The 16,781-nt window shown below is 42.6% G+C and overlaps 1 protein-coding gene and 1 long non-coding RNA gene across 11 annotated transcripts in view; one reads left to right on the top strand and one right to left on the bottom strand.

The window, feature by feature from the left end:
• LOC142775471 (uncharacterized) overlaps nucleotides 1–16,781 on the bottom strand; it is an 84,466-nt gene that overhangs the window by 42,125 nt on the left and 25,560 nt on the right. The window lies entirely within an intron of this gene.
• Nucleotides 1–16,781, top strand: part of LOC119181087 (histone-lysine N-methyltransferase E(z)) — an 89,122-nt gene that overhangs the window by 48,570 nt on the left and 23,771 nt on the right. For 6 of the 10 annotated variants that reach the window (XM_037432267.2, XM_075876871.1, XM_037432265.2 and 3 more), the window contains 5 exons: nucleotides 76–337; nucleotides 984–1,133; nucleotides 1,982–2,043; nucleotides 2,100–2,195; nucleotides 7,300–7,356. In XM_037432267.2, coding sequence (XP_037288164.2) covers nucleotides 76–337; nucleotides 984–1,133; nucleotides 1,982–2,043; nucleotides 2,100–2,195; nucleotides 7,300–7,356 — 627 coding nt within the window. The remainder of the gene's footprint in view (nucleotides 1–75; nucleotides 338–983; nucleotides 1,134–1,981; nucleotides 2,044–2,099; nucleotides 2,196–7,299; nucleotides 7,357–16,781) is intronic. The other 4 variants (XM_075876877.1, XM_075876874.1, XM_075876872.1 and 1 more) reach the window with 3 other exon arrangements.

Below are 16,781 nucleotides of genomic sequence, written 5' to 3'. Positions count from 1 at the left end.
ACGTTACAATGACAATCATATTGTAACCAATGCAATTTTCTTTAAGAAGTTATAGGTAATGTAATATTGTTGCAGGTGTATGCATTTGCACAGCGGGAACTTGCAGATCTTCCACCTGAAGAACATGTACATGACAGCACACCACCTCGTAAAAAGAAGAAAAAACATAGACTGTGGTCCATGCACTGTCGCAAGATCCAGCTGAAGAAAGACAGTTCTTCTAATCATGTGTACAACTACACTCCTTGCAACCACCCAGGCCAGGCTTGTGACCAAAACTGTCCTTGTGTCATGGCACAGAACTTTTGTGAAAAATTCTGCCACTGCAACTCGGACTGTACGTATTCGTTCCATACTGTCTACGCTGTTAAAGGGGCGCTGAAACACTTTTTCGAGTAACCATGCAATCAATTCACTGGAAAAGCGTACTACCTCACAAGTTGAACGCCGCAAAAACTTTAAGAATCCGTCCAGTACGAGTAGAGTTACAAAGATTTGTCATACGCTGCAATCACATTCTCTCTTCTCTCGTCTCTACGAAAGCGCTGGAAGCTGAGCAGGGAAAGATTGGAGGGGCAAATAAAAAACGTCACTAGCGCCTCGTGACCTTGAGCTTTTTTTTTTCTTTTTTTTCTCTTCGAATACGTGGCTTTTTTAGTGCGATCGAGCGCGCACACGTGGACAAGTGGCGGCCTCTCGCGGCAACCTCTGTAACAACCGAGCGCGCCATGTTCAAATCAGCCAATGGCTGATAGATGGGCTTACTGAGCTTATTTTCCGTGATTTGTCGAGAGAAGAAAAAGCTATGTTTAGCTGACTTTGATAATTTATTGTCAATTCTAGGCTGCGAGCTGCCCTATAATATTTGTCTTGCGTGTTGTCGGGAGCCTCTACTACCGATTGGCAGCGTTTGCTGACCATGCTCAAAAGGTTTTGCAGCGCCAAAGAGCTGGATTAATCTTACTTATTTCAAACACTTTTAGGTCAGCAACGGTTTCCAGGGTGTCGCTGCAAGGCACAGTGCAACACCAAGCAGTGTCCTTGTTACCTGGCTGTACGAGAATGTGACCCTGACCTTTGCCAGACCTGTGGAGCTGGTGCGTGTGATCAGTCCTGGGGGTGCTGTCCTTGGTGTTAGTACCAATCTGAGCTCATTCCACTGAATTCAGTAGCTACTTGGCATGAGTGCTGATGCCACACCATAAGGTGTAATCTGCAAAAATGGTAGACTTTCCATGTTGGTTTTTACTGAAAGAGTTATGTAAGCTTGAGCAAATGTTCTTGCAGCAAAGATTTAAGATTAAATTGAATTTGTTTATTTCAGATATACATACACAATTGATATTGTGAAATATGTCCACATGGTAAAGCAAAAGGAGACTCGTAGGTCTCTTGACAAGGTCTTCACCCTGGACTTACATGTCCAACAGCAGGAGCAAAACCAGTGAGAACATGCCAGTTATAGAAATAATTACACTGTTCATTATACAGTATGTAAATTAGAATGAAAATGAAAAGAAACACTTTAACATGAATATAAGGGAAAGTTTATACAAACCGTAATAGTGGAAGCAACAGTCTTTGCTTATGAAGCACGTAAAATATAAAGCAAAAGGTAAACATGAGCATGTTATGATACATCATTCAAAAGTTGTACGTTTGAAAGGAGACGGGGGTACGTAGTAGTTTTACGTGTTTTTTAAAACATGAAACGATTAATTTTGGTTGCTTATTTTACACTGTTAATATATTGCAATATTTTACAAACAATATGTCCAGCAGTCATATCAGTGCATAGTGTAATAAATATTGCTGCACCATCCCTTCTATTTGATTGCCTTTTATACTTAAACATAAACTTTACCCTTTGATTTCCTAGATTGTGGTAGGCATGCTTTGCCTCACTTGCAGTCTTCAGGATATTTTGGGGGAAATTAGTGTGTTTCTCATTGTGCATAGGTACAATTTTCTCTCGGTACAGATCAGTTTGATGTCCAAAACATTTCCTGCAAAAATGTGAGTGTGCAGAGGGGCCTAAGAAAGGTAAGGCACAATTGCAGTTTTTTCAAGACGCTGATTAAGAAGTGGCAAATTTTCAGCACCTGCTGTTGGCACCATCTGATGTTGCTGGCTGGGGAATATTCTTGAAGGAGACAGCTCAGAAAAATGAATTCATATCAGAGTACTGTGGAGAAGTAAGTAACATTTTCTCCAGTTCGTTGCTTCTTCACTTACAGTTCATGCATTACGATAGATGATTCATTCAATAGAAGTGCATGCTACTCTGAAAACATTTGCTGCTAGAAAATTACATTGCCTGAGTAATTTATGAGAAAAAAGTTTTGTAGTACTGATCTTAAATGTGCCTCAATGAGATGACTGTGCAAACTTGTGTGATTGCTCAGCTATATAGGAGAACCACGAACATGTAAATCTTTAGGTGGGAGGTGGAGGCATTAGTATGAAACAAATGATAATGACATTGATGAATATGAATACATGGGTAAAGACTTTATGAAAATTTTATGATAGGCACTTGTCTTCTCACACATACTCTACGTTCTGGCTGAAATAGTTTTGCCGCACCTTAAGTAACATTAAAGTGAGTGGTTAGCAATAACTGATTTATTAACTTTCTCATGATTATTATGAGAACAGTTGTATATGGAAAAGTGGCAGGGTGTGGCAGTTTATGGCATATGCATTTTGTTGAAATCCCAATAAACATGTTATTTGAGATGTTTATTTCCCAATTTCAAGGCCACAATAGACCTGTATTGGGGTACGTCAGAATGTGACGTCACTGGCGCACGTGCAAGGCAGTGGTTGGCAAAACACTTCCGCCGGTGGCTGGGTGGGGTGCAGTCGCTCAGTGCTTGGGGCACGTTTTTTTTTTTAAAGCTTAATCTTCATCTCACAGTGACATCTACTGTGGTATGTGTCAGAGAACACTAAGTGTGTGGTAAAATGCATGATGAAATAAATATTTGCCTGCTGGCTGACTGATTATCTCGGAGAAGTGAACACACGTGGCGGCCTATGCGAGGAACAGCGGCATCGTCTTCGAAAATATGCAGTGTTGACTGTGGCCTGTAGTGTGCGCTGAAAGGCATCGACAATATTGGTTCACCTTTACGGACGGTGAAACTGAGAATATTGTGCGTGGGGTGTTTGTAGTGGGAATAACGTGATGTGTCCTGTTTGCAAAAACACAGGTATTCATTGTGGGCCGGTTGCAGTAACGGGTTGTCGATGGAACTTTACGATCTGACATTTTAGTAGAGGTAAAAATGCATTTGACGCGATCATATGCGAGTGGGTACATCTTAGCGTATGCGCGGCGTGTAGAAAAATAAAAGTGCATGATCTCCAGGTGATATATACGACTACGCATGAGCTATAAGCATGTTGTAGTGTTGCCGAATCTGCATATACGCTTCACCACGGCTATAACTTTTATTATCAGATACCCCCGATACGTGTTAATGGAAACAGCGGAGATTTTTGTTTCTTATCTATTTTGTACTTTTGCGGCTCGATTCTTATGAAGTGACGATGTGCATTAGAAGTTTGTGTATCAGGCCTAAAGGAACAATGTAGGTACGAAAACACGTTATAGGTGTCAAATGCAGCAAGGTAACTGTGGCAGGTAATATTATATAAGTTGTCAGGTTTTACATCACATGAATTGTCACTGGGTTATTGAGAAACACAGCGGCGGAATTTCACTTTAATTTTCACGGGGATATGTTAACCTCAGCCTAACGCACGGCAAGAAGTGTTTCTTTCTTTTTTTTTTTTTTTCAGTTATATCTGATCAGACTTTTGCGCAATGAGTGAGAATCTTATTCGTGAGGTCGTGCACAGCAGCTCAAAACCGTGCTGTCACCAATGCTGTACCTCGTTTGCAACTGCATTGCACATGCCAAGATGGAAATTGAATAAGTTTACATCCATTCAAAACGTTCGCTTTCGAAAGACATCAGATTTTTTTATGGCTGCCATTTATGTGGGTGAAGCCCACAGCATGCCAGTCGCGTCTCTGGCTACTATAAATGAAGTTTGTCCATCCATCCAACTACGATGAGGAAATTTCCACACTATGAGCAGTGACCCTTCAGCGACACCCTTCTTTCAAAAGCTGTGACTTTAGAACATAGCAATGTAGAAATTTCTGTTGAAGGAATGCAGACATGCAGCTCTGTTATGCAGAAAGATGCTGCCGGCGGAACTTTCTTGCCAACCAGCACCTGCTCTGAGAGAGAGTATGGTGGGCGGGGTGCCCGCAGTGATGTCACACTGTTTACAAACAGGGAGAGGTCTGTTGAGGTAATATCGAAACTGAGCACGCCAGATATGCCGCTACTGTGTTAAATTAGTACAGAACTTCATGCGACAAACATTCCAAAAAGGTCATGACGGTCAGCGCAAACGAAATACAAACACAGAAGAAAATGACGACACTGGGAAACGGTGTACTGGGGACTCATAGAGGCGTCTGAAGTGGTAAAAATGAGACATGTGTGAGCTGCCCTTCGATCCCTTTAATTCATGAAGAAGTGGCTTTCATGGAAGGTGGACAGTGTTGGTAGTGTACGCATCAGTTTTTTCTCTGTTGGTTATCTTTGGGCTATGTGCTGAGTTATTAATCTTTTTTCTACCCATATATATATCTGTGATTTTTTCCATTAGACATTCAGTTGACAGACAGCGCTTGTGTCATCGTTTCCTTCTCTGTCCGTGTTTCGTTTGCGCTGGCCGTTATGACCATTTTCTAACTCGCCCAACTCACTACCCTATTAGAAAAAGGTGCTTCGCAGCAGAATCTGGTCAGGAAAAACAGCAGTTTTCAAATTCACAAGTGGACATATGTTGGCAAAAGAGCTGGGCCTCATCACTCACACTCACTAAAATTTTTTTTCAACCCGACACACTCAGACCCAGACTCCCTAAACTTTTTCTTGTAGTGGAAGAATATCATGTAGTGGAAGGAGTCTCCTCAAAGGGCCAGTAAACAACCTTGAGGTGCAAAGATTGTAATGAAGAGAAATGTGCACGCTTTTGCTATGTGAACATGCTGCTGCAAGAATTTTCTATATACATGCTATGATAAAGAAGTTACAGGGGTTGGAACATTCATTTCAGCTGGTTTCAAATTTTCGCGTGGCTTCGCCACCCTTCTCCGCCATAGGGAGGAGGGAAGGCGCAGCCCGCCATTGTGACTTCGTCCATTTTGGCAATGTAACATGTCGTCAGGAATACGTCATCGGCACACAGCCAATGACTGAGCAGGGCTTCCCCCACATGAGTGCGTGTCATAGCAGTGCGGGGAGGAATTGATGTGCGAGGAGCACCTTTCCTCTGGTGGTAAAGTAGCAAGATGCCTCTTATCTCAGAGGCTTTCGTTCTGGCAATACCACTTCTCCTGGTAGTCTCAGGCTCTACAAAACAACAGATTGAAGCACAGAAAAATTAAAATGCAGACTGCGTAGCCAAAACTGCATCAGCCCAGGACCAAGGTGCTGTTTCTTAGGGCGAAGGGCAAATCAACGAACTCACTGGTACGTCAAGTTGCCCGTAGAGAAGAATACGCATAAAGCTGTATTCACACGATGGACCAAATCGCGATTCGAGCTTGCGGAATGTGTGCTATGTCACCATACGTCAGCAGTTCACGCTTCGGTCGGCGTGGACCGATTTGTGATATGACGAAAGCCTAAATCCTTGGGATCCTCAAAGGAGCAGTGCAGAAATTCTCGCTTGTAGCGTGAATTCTCCCCTGTCGTGGTAATACTGGCTGCAGAGGGGTCCGAATCACGTCACATGTCACGGGACTGATTCGTCCACGATCGTGCCTATTGCGTTTATACAGTTGTAGAAGGGTATTGGTCAGTCGAAGCAAAAAGGCACGGGAAGTGCTTTCTTTTTTTTTTTTTTTTAAATGAATGGTCTGTACGGCTAGCAGCACTGTAATATTTGGAAAATGGTATCGCCTCTTGTCTACTGTACAAATCGATTTCATTGATTGATTGATTGATATGTGGGGTTTAACATTTCAAGACCACCATATGATTACGAGAAACGCCGTAGTGGAGGGCTCCAGAAATTTTGACCACCTGGGTTTCTTTAACGTGCACCCAAATATGAGCACAGGGGCCTAAGCATTTTCGCTTCCATCGAAAATGCAGCCGCTGCAGCCAGGATTCGATCCCGCAACCTGCGAGTCAGCAGCTGAGTACTACCTTAGCCACTAGACCATTGCGGTGGGACTACTATACAAATCGGCCAGCTTGTTTGGGGGAGTGTAAAAAAATAGTCGGAGCCTATTTACTGGCCCTTCAACGCATTATATATCGCGTGGCAAATGCATTGAATTGTGCCAGGTGTCAAAAGATGTGAACTGAGCAATTAATGTGTGTTTTAAAGGCCCACCAATTACGAAGCGCACAGACTTATTTGATCTTTAGCAGAAGCACATCCATCAACGAAATGAACAGCCCCGTAGGTTTGTGTGTTATTCTACTGATGCATAGTGGGCCCTTTGCTGATTCGCAAAAGGAATGATTATGGCATAGTGGGCACTTAACAGCTGTGCTTGAAATAGGCTTTCAATTATACATTGAAATGCCCAATGTTACACACACAGTCGTTTGTTTCCTTATGGCAAGCTTGAGGCACGCGCCAAGAAACGAAGCAGGCTAGCATTTCAGAAGGCGATGTGCACGAGGCTCGATCACGCTATCGCGATCTACTCTTGTTGACGAAGCTCAAGCAACCTCGAACTCTTTTTCTTATATTTTGCTGGTCTTCTTTGAACGCTGCAAAAGATCACCACGTAGCATCTGCTTTACCACAATTAATTGGATCGGTCATTTTGGATTACTCTCTACAACGTAAGAAGCCACGCTTGGTCCTGAAGTTAACATTAAAAATTTTGCATAGTTGATCTCAGTCAATTAATAATTAATCAACATATAAAAACTGTAACAAGTGATCTATGATGGCAAACCATATGTTGTCGGTTTCATTCATTTACGGTTAATGTTTGAAAAAATTGTTCTAGTTGCATGACCCTGTATGTATACAATAGACTCTGGAATTCAAATTTGTAAGTAAAGTAGCAAATTGGGCTAGTTGGAACATACACATCACGATCAGTACAAAAAGAAACACAATTTTTTAGTTCACTCAAACAAATCTTAAACTTCTGCTTCCCTTGCTATGTTTTCAATATATTTTAAAGACGCCTAATTTAAACTTCTACATACAGATCCCTTTGTATATGTGCATGTGGTGTAGCTGAAGCACTTGAGCTTTGCCGCACTCTTCAAGGCATCTCTTGTGCTGCAACACACAGTGAGTACAGAACCACTCCATGCTGTTTTCAGCTGCTGTGACTGCATGGCAGTGATTTAGGTGGTTAGTATGTTGCTCTGAGGGGTGTGGCCACACTCTTGCTGTGACAGTGGAATTCATATCAGGTTTCTACGAAAAGTTGATACAGCCTATGGAGGGCTTGCTTCAATACCGTCCAGTGAAATTATTAGTTTAGCTGTTAACCAAGGGAACATTTTATTAATTGGCAACTATACTTGTGCACAACTCTTTTTGGCAATGCAGCGAAAGCTACTAAGCCAAATCGCACGTATTTTACTGCTAATGAATGTAGTCCTACGATTGTGTCCTTATTTTGAACATGAGATGTGAAAAGTTTTGTCTTCATTTTTTGCATGTTCTTCTTTGACACAGCATGCAGCTCACACCAGTAAGATATTCGTATTTGTTTAAATTTATTCATTCTAATAATTGTTGGGGTTTAACGTCCCAAAACCACGATATTGTCATGAGGTCATGACACAGGCAAAGGGAGCAGACTGGAGAGAGCAGTTCGGGTTAAACTGTTTATTGGGCCTAACGTCCACTGCAGGACAAAGGCCTCTCCCATGTTCCGCCAGTTAACTCTGTCCTGTGCTTGCTGCTGCCAATTTATACCCGCAAACTTCTTAATCTCATCTGCCCACCTAACCTTCTGTTTCCCCCTAACCCGCTTGCCTTCTCTAGGAATCCAGTTAGTTACCCTTAATGACCAGCGGTTATCCTGTCTACGCGCTACATGCCCGGCCCATGTCCATTTCCTCTTCTTGATTTCAACTATGATATTTTTAACCCCCGTCTGTTCCCTAATCCACTCTGCTCTCTTCTTGTCTCTTAAGGTTACACCTACCATTTTTCTTTCCATTGCTCGCTGCGTCGTCCTCAATTTAAGCTGAACCCTCCTTGCAAGTCTCCAGGCTTCTCCTCCGTAGCTAAGTACCAGCAAAATGCAGCTGTTATATACCTTCGTCTAGAGGGATAGTGGCAATCTACCTGTCATAATTTGAGAGTGCTTGCCAAATGTGCTCCACCCCATTCTTATTCTTTTAGCTACTTCTATCTTGTGGTTTGGCTCCGTGGTTATTACCTGTCCTAAGTAGACATAGTTATTTACAACTTCAAGTGCACTGTTATCCATCTCGAAGCGCTGCTCTCTTCCAAGGTTGTTGTACATTACTTTCATTTTCTGCAGATTAATTTTAAGACCTAACTTTCTGCTCTCCTTGTCTAATGCTGTTATCATGAGTTGCGATTCGTTCCCCGAGTTACTCAGCAATGCAATGTCATCGACGAAGCGCAGGTTACTAAGGTACTCTCCATTAACTCGATGGCGATCCAAGTGCGCCTGTGGCGCGATTTTGCTGCAATTGCACATTCTTGAGCCTTGCTGCGCACATTTAAGTACAGCTTGCCCTAACTGCGCCAAAGTGTCGCCTTTTTACATAGCATCAAACTGTTTATGGCTCAAAATAACTTTTAGTCGCAGCAAACACAACTAGAGCCTCTTTGATAATGCCGCTGCTAGCCTAAGTATCAGCGCCGCTGTGTGTGTTTCCGTTGTTGAAAGTTTATCAGCAAGTCGTTGATAGCCATTATCAATGTTATGGAACTGGGGATAACGTGTAGAAAAGCTACATTTGGGGGTGAAGCTCCTTATGGCGTGGCTTGTGCGTCCCTCGTAGTACGTAACCACCAGTGGAATATACCCGAAATAGGTATAACATTTGACCTCCAAGGGGGTGCCAGTGAGAGATTTCTTTTGTGCGTTGTTTAACAATAAAAAATAGTGCTCAATGTACATGCCAATAGCTGCTAATGGGGAATGAGAGACAGGAACATTCAACTTTTAGTCAACGCGCACGCTGCGATCGCAGCAAACACAACTCCATTCCCCATTAGCAGCCATTGGCATGTACATTGAGCACTATCGGACAAGAAAGAGTTGCTACATTATACTCGCTGGGTGTAACCTACTTAGTTTTAGAAAGGTTTAGCGAGCGTTGAGCCGCAGGGCCATGAATACAATGAACTAGTATATACCATGGATGAATTCGAGGTGGTTAAAGGGGGGAAGCAGATATGAAGCGCAAGCCGTAGGAAATTAAAAGCTGAATCCTCCTGTCTCTCATTTCACATCAGTAGCCACTAGCATGTACATTTCATTTTATTATACCCCTCAGGGCCAGAGGCATTACAGAGGGGGAGTGGTAAAAGCACAAAAAGGTAACAAAATAAAAGGAACAAAATATGCAAGTACAATAGAGACGCACTATAAGTTAGAAAGAGCCTGAGTATACAATATTAGCTACAGAATTGCGAAAATGTTTACAGTTATTAATGTTTACAATGTCAGCGGGAAGGCCATTCCAATCGCGAGAGGTTCGTGGTAGAAATGATTGATAAAAGTACTCAGTATTACATGAAGCGAATCCAACTTTGTGACGATGATCAGTGCGATGGGATACATAAGATGGTTGAGGGATGAGTCGATCGCGCAGATCAGGATGATGATACATTTTATGAAACAAGGCAATGCGTGACACTTTTCTGCGCAGTGATAATGATGGGAGGGAAAGGTCTGATTTCATAGAAGTTATGCTGGCGGTGCGACTGTAATTAGCGCGAATGAAACGTACAGAGTTGTTCTGAACCATCTCTAGAGCAGTAATTAAGTTGATATGGGTGGGATCCCACACCGATGTAGCATACTCTAATTTCGATCGGATTAGTGTTTTATAGAGCAGGAGTTTCAAGGAGGAAGGAACGTGATAAAAATTTCGACGAAGATAGCCTAACATGCGGTTAGCTTTGTTAATTAAGTGCTCGATATGAGCAGACCAGTTTAGGTTTGCAGTAATGTAAACACCGAGGTATTTATATGAAGTTACTGATTCTAAATGAATGTTATCAATGTGGTATGGTGGTGGACGGGAAGATTTTCTGGAAACACGCATGACTTTACATTTATTAATATTTAGTTGCATTAGCCATTCACTGCACCAGTCTGCGATTGCGCCAAGATCAGACTGAAGTGAGGCAACATCATTAGAGTTCGTTATCTCTCTAAAAACAACACAGTCATCCGCGAATAGGAGAATATTAGAGTTAACAACGGAAGGAAGATCATTAATATAAATTAGGAATAATAAAGGCCCAAGGACTGAACCTTGAGGACATCTGTAAACTCTGAGTTAAAGCCATTAAAAGAAACAAATTGTGAGCGGTTTAAAAGGAAGCACTCAATCCATTTCAGTAAATTAATACCAATATTAAGCGTGTTTAGTTTAAGCAGTAGCAATTTATGACAAACCTTGTCGAATGCCTTAGAAAAATCTAAAAATATGCAGTCAATGATCGATGATCGATCTAGTACTTGATGTAGCGCATGAGTAAAGGTTATTAGCTGAGTTTCACATGAGTAATGTTTTCTAAAACCGTGTTGTGCTGAACAGAAAAAAGAGTTGGATTCTAGAAAACCGACAAGGTTAGTGAAAATAATATGCTCAAACATTTTACAACATGTGCTGGTTAAGGAAATGGGGCGATAGTTAAGTGGAGATGTCTTGCTTCCAGACTTGTGAATTGGAATGACCTTCCCAATTTTCCACTCATTTGGAAGAATGGACTGATCAAGAGACTGTTGAAAAAGTTTAGTTAAGATTAACGCAGCGTAGGCCGAAGTGTTTTTCAAGAACTTGTTACTAATATTATCACAGCCGGGAGCTGAATGAAGGCTAAGTCCACCAATGAGCTCAAGAACACCAAGTGTACTGATTAGTATAGGTGGCATACTTTCAAAGGTATGGCTGTTTGTTGTGGGGTTATTAACAGCAGAATGGGCAGAAAAGTTCTCAGCAAATGTACGGTTAAAAACTGAGGCACAAATATCAGATGAAATGGGGTCGCCAGAGGAATCGGTCAGTGTGATAGCGTCATCGGTTGAGGGATTAAAAGTTCGCCAGAATTTCTTAACATTTGTGGTTAACATGGAAGGTAGTACATGGGAATGAAAATGTTTTTTTGTATCTCGAAGGGCTTGAATGTACAACGTAGACGCTGTTGCATATAAAGCCCAACGTTCATTAGAAGGCGAAAGTTTTGCGGCGCGAAAGAAACGCTTTTTCCTGTTTGACAAATGCCGGATATGGCTGTTGTACCAGGGTGCATTTGAGTTGTTGGTTACACTGCGGTGTGGGATGTACTGTTCAGTGAGTTGAATTATTTTATCTGAAAACATATTCCAATTAGTTTGTACACTGCGATCGTCAAAACCGTCAAGAAAAAGATCAGTGAAGGTAGAAAGGTCATTGTTGATTGCCTCAAAGTCACCTCTGTTATAGTCACGAATGATTTTCTTCTTTTTCTTTGTTTTCGGGTGGGCTAAGTTAATGGAAAAATGTAGAAGCAAATGATCGCTAAGACCCGGAAGGTACGTTATGGGCGATATTATATCGGAACTGTTTGTTAGAATTAAGTCTAATGTGTTTGCAGCGTGAGCTACTATTCTGGTTGCTTGTGTACACATTTGCTGTAAGGAAAATACCGAGCAAACGTCTAAAAATTCGCGAGCTTGGGACGAAAGCGGAAATATTAAAGGGGAATGGGAATTCCAGGTTATGTTGGGAAAATTGAAATCACCCAGCAAGAGCAACGGCGATGTAGGGAAACGCGTACTAACAACGTTTATGGCATCTTGAAGTTCGCTACTGAATGTAGGCGAGGGTGAGGGTGGGCGGTAGCATACCCCGATGACTACATTCTGGTGACTAAGCGTTACCACAGCCCATATCATTTCTAGATTAGTATGAACGTGTACAGATGATGATGGGATATCGCTGGAAATAGCCAGAAGTACGCCACCGCCTCTCTGTGTGCCACGGTCGCGACGAAAAAGTGAGAAGCGATGAGCGTTTAAAAATATCTCGGAGTCGCACACTTGCCCGCAGAGCCAAGTTTCAGTTAACGCGATAATTTTAGCGGAGCATGTGTCGATCGCTGATGATAGAGAGTTATACCTGTTAAGAACACTTCTGATATTAGTAAACAGGACCGATATGGAAGCTACAGTCACATGACCACTGCCCCTCGCGCTTTCCTAGGGCTTGGAAGTTGCAGGCGGGGCAATGGTTCGTGTACTACGATTTGGAATGTTGATGATTGCTGTACAGATCATGATGGGATATCGCTGGAAATAGCCAGAAGTACGCCACCGCCTCTCTGTGTGCCACGGTCGCGACGAAAAAGTGAGAAGCGATGAGCGTTTAAAAATATCTCGGAGTCGCACACTTGCCCGCAGAGCCAAGTTTCAGTTAACGCGATAATTTTAGCGGAGCATGTGTCGATCGCTGATGATAGAGAGGTTGCTACGTTATACATTGAGCATTATCTGACACATTATCTGGTTGCTACATTGAGCACTATCTGACAGGAAAAGGTTGCTACGTTATATTCGCTGGGCGTAACCTACTTGGTTTTAGAAAGGTTTAGCGAGCATTGGGCCGCAGTGCCATGAATGCAGTGAACTAGTATATACCATGAACTCAAGGTGGTTGAAGGTGGGAAGTAGACCCAAAGCGCAAGCCGTAAGAAAGTGTGCGTGTGCCACCTCTCGTTTAGTCCTTGAAATGTCCACTGAATGGCGGTGCTTCTATATGGGGAATATATGATAAAAAGATGCGAGATGGTGGGACTTGGAGTGTTGAATAGATGGACAAACGGACACACAGACAGATGCATGGATGGACGCATTAACGGACGCAGAGGCGGATGCATGAACGAACGCAGGGACGGGCGTACGAACAGACGCAGGGACGGTCACACAGACGGACGCATGGACGGACGAATGCTTCGCCCCACTCTCCATCATTCACTCTGTGGATATGCTGCCATTTTTTTTTTTTTCTCTCGTTCGTAAGTCACTCGGGTACTGTGTAGTCACTGTGGCCAATGGGAGACTGGTATCGACATTGCGTGCTATAGAAACGGCCTATGATTAACGCAAGTCAATATTCGGCCGTGAAACATTCTCTTTGATATCTTGCAAAAAAGTAGATGCCTCTTGATCGCGCTTCGCAATTTTCTTCGGTATGCCAGTATCGTAAAGTTAAGCCTAAACATTCACGCGGAGCGCGTCTGGCACAATGTGGTGAGACTACTGCTCGCGAATGTTCTAGGACTCACTTGGCACCCGTCTGTCTCTTTTCTCCCCTCTTTTTCATGTTCCTAGTAAAGCGCCAGTTACGAAATGTTCGGCAAACTAAGGCACCAACTCGCCCGCAAACTTCTTCTAGAGTGCAAAGGATTGTCACGCGTCTTGATTTCCAAACCGATGGATCACGGGGGCTAGCCAGTGCACATGGAAATTGAGCCGCGAAGTCAGCCACAGCGAAAAAACAAGTGCTCTCTCGCCTCCTTAATGCCGTTAGAACAATCGGTGTTGTCATCAGTAAACCAAAAAGGAAAAAAAGTCAGTTTCACCACAAGAGTAAAGTTATATAAGAATGCAATAGAAACAAATTGAAATGTTACATGAAGTGAGACTAGCAGCTCACTCTTTGGGGTCCGATCTCACGCAAATTTACAAAACGCTTTTTTAAGAGAGTACGGCCACTCCAGGAACACTCTTTGCACATTATATTCGCCCTGTGACGGCTGCCCAGACAGTGAAATAACTCGCGTGACAGCGACAACCGTGCTCGTAAAATCAAAGGTCGCAGTTGCTGCACGTCTTTTACTCTAGTTAAAGACATGTGGGGTGGCGTTTATTCTTCTCTGTTGAACCTTTGATGGCCAATGTAAATGACAGGGGGATCTTATCTCATGTGCCTCCGAGTGAAGGAGGTGGGGCGACATGACGGCAACGGTATAAACCCGGTCAAGAAACTGTCAGTACAATTTCTATCGCAATAAAACATAAAGTAAGTCTCCCCGGATTGTAAATATTCTCTAGTGATTCCTTCGCACTTGTTGAGAACTACGCTTGCAAGTGAGCTCAGCGCGACCGCCGTTTGTTCGAAAATTGCACAGTGACTCTCTCCTTTGCCCAAATAAAAAAATATATGGTAGCACTTCTCCTACGAAACCAGTCGGTGGCTATCCGTCATTTTACCTATTCACAGAACCCCATAGTTATTTTTCAACCATGTCAGTGGCACGGTGCTCATATAACCCGCCCATCGCACCTTGATGGCATATTTGTGAATGCATGGTGTCGCAGGAGCCAGCATTTCAACAGACTTCGTCTCTTTCATGGCTAAATGCACCCCCCCCCCCTTTCATGTTTACATTGATCACTGACCACACCCTATTCGTAAAGTCCTTTAAACTAAAGAAAAATGTCGCTTGTTGTTATAGCTCTAGCAATTATTCAGAAGGGTGTAGCATCATTCACAGTGAGTTGTGGCCATTATTCAACGCACCATCTCCGGAAAAAATTCCAAACACTACGTTCTCACTTGCAGTGATTTAATTTTATTTGTCTTCATTCTTTACTCATGGGATTGCTGGTTTTCTAATTGTTTTTTTACAAACTTACGACACCTGTCGTATCAGAGAAACGGTATACGCCGTGCTTACCTCGTCATTAACGCATATAACCATCATTCTCACGCACGCTTCACTTTTGCACATCACGCACATTTTGCGCAATGCAGTGAAACCGTGATGTGACACTTTGGTGCTAAGAACTAGATTAACGGCTTCTTTGGATGCCTTTTTTTTTGTCTCCTTGTTTATATTGCAGCAGCATTTCTAGTTTTCACACTAATAAGAATTCACCGAGAATGTTGACATGTTTCGCTCCAAATTATTACAAACTTCGCTGTGTATACTCCAAATTCACTTCGAAACACAGTCCTGCTACAAATCTGCTCCAACACACTTTTTTCTGCTCCAAAAATTGCCCTAAGTCGTGAACTGACTGGATCACCACTAGTTATGCCTTAGTCTTCCAATTCTAGGCATCTGAAAACCTCCTGCAAACACGCGGTAAATAGCATTAGGGAGATTGTGTCCCTCTGCCTTAAACCCTTCTTGATTGGTATTCTGTTGCTTTCTTCATGAATTACTATGGTAGCAGTTGATCCCCTGTAGATTTCTTCGAGGATGTTTATATATGCTTCGTCAATGCCCTGATTTCGCCGTGTGTGCATGAGTGCTGATATTTCTACTGAATCAAACGCCTTCTCGTAATCTATGAAGATTATGTATAGTGGTTAGTTATATTCTGAGCATTTCTCTATTACCTGATTGATAGTATGAATGTGGTCGGTTGTTGAGTAGCCTGTTCGAAATCCTGCTTGCTCCTTTGGTTGATTTAATTATAATGTTTTTTTTTTACTCTGTTAGCAATTACCTTAGTAAATAGCTTGTATACTACAGAGAGCAAGCTGATCGGCCTGTAATTCTCCAAGTCCTTGTCATCTCCTCAGGGATAGAGAATACAATCTCAGAGGGATAGAGAATACAATCTTGGAGCACTGATTTTGTGGTTGCCAAACGTATGGCTTAGCCACAAGTTAAGTATTGAAGCTGAAATTATAAATAGAATGCATTACAGGTGACAAAAAAAATAAAAGCAATGCATTTCAGCTGGCCTTAACTTCTTCGCACATAAATTGTTCATGACTATACTGTTCAGTGAGAACATGAATTCCATCGAACCAAAGAAAGACAAGTCCTCAGTCTGACAAAACCATGCATGGCTGGTTCGAAACATGCCCGTGTACTCCACAACGGCCAGCTCTTAAACGCCGCGAGTAAGAATGCGCTGGTGGCGAGGGCACTATTATTTGGCGCCCACAATGAGAGGCCACGGGGAAAAACAGATTTAGTGGTTAACCCCTCTTCGTACGGATCTCGTCAGTTTTTTGGTGGGAGGAGACAAATGGGAACGAGAAGAAGGGTTCATCTTCATGTAGCACATGGTGGACGTTTTAAGAATTAGCTCCTCGTGAGCCAGAATCCTGGCCTCATCAGCATTGGGAGTTATGGGAGCTACAATTGAGGCGCGACTATGTGTGGAAGGAACAAACACTAAGAGTAAAAAACCAAGTTTGATTCAAAGCCGGAGCAATCACTATGTTTTACAATTGACATTTCTTTCCCCCAACAATATTGTGTAATGAGTAAATAATTTATGACAGTTTTTTATATTTACAAACAGTCTATTATTACTCTATTATTACTCAGTGCAGCCGCTGCACTACAGGGAAAGGCACACTTGTAAAATTCGTATGATGATGCACACCCTCACGTGTTTTACTGTGCCGCACTTGCCTGCATTCTCTGCTGAGCGCGAAATTGTGAAGTGTGTTTTATCATTGGTTCAGCTCTTGAATGCGGTGTCCAAAGGGCAGTGGAACAATGCGTATTACATTTAATGCCGAGTGCTTTTGTCGGTACCTGCA

Source organism: Rhipicephalus microplus, chromosome X (genome assembly GCF_043290135.1).
Source record: "Rhipicephalus microplus isolate Deutch F79 chromosome X, USDA_Rmic, whole genome shotgun sequence".
NCBI lineage: Eukaryota > Metazoa > Arthropoda > Arachnida > Ixodida > Ixodidae > Rhipicephalus > Rhipicephalus microplus.
Note: the sequence above shows the minus strand (reverse complement) of the source record. Positions and strands in the feature narration are given on the sequence as shown.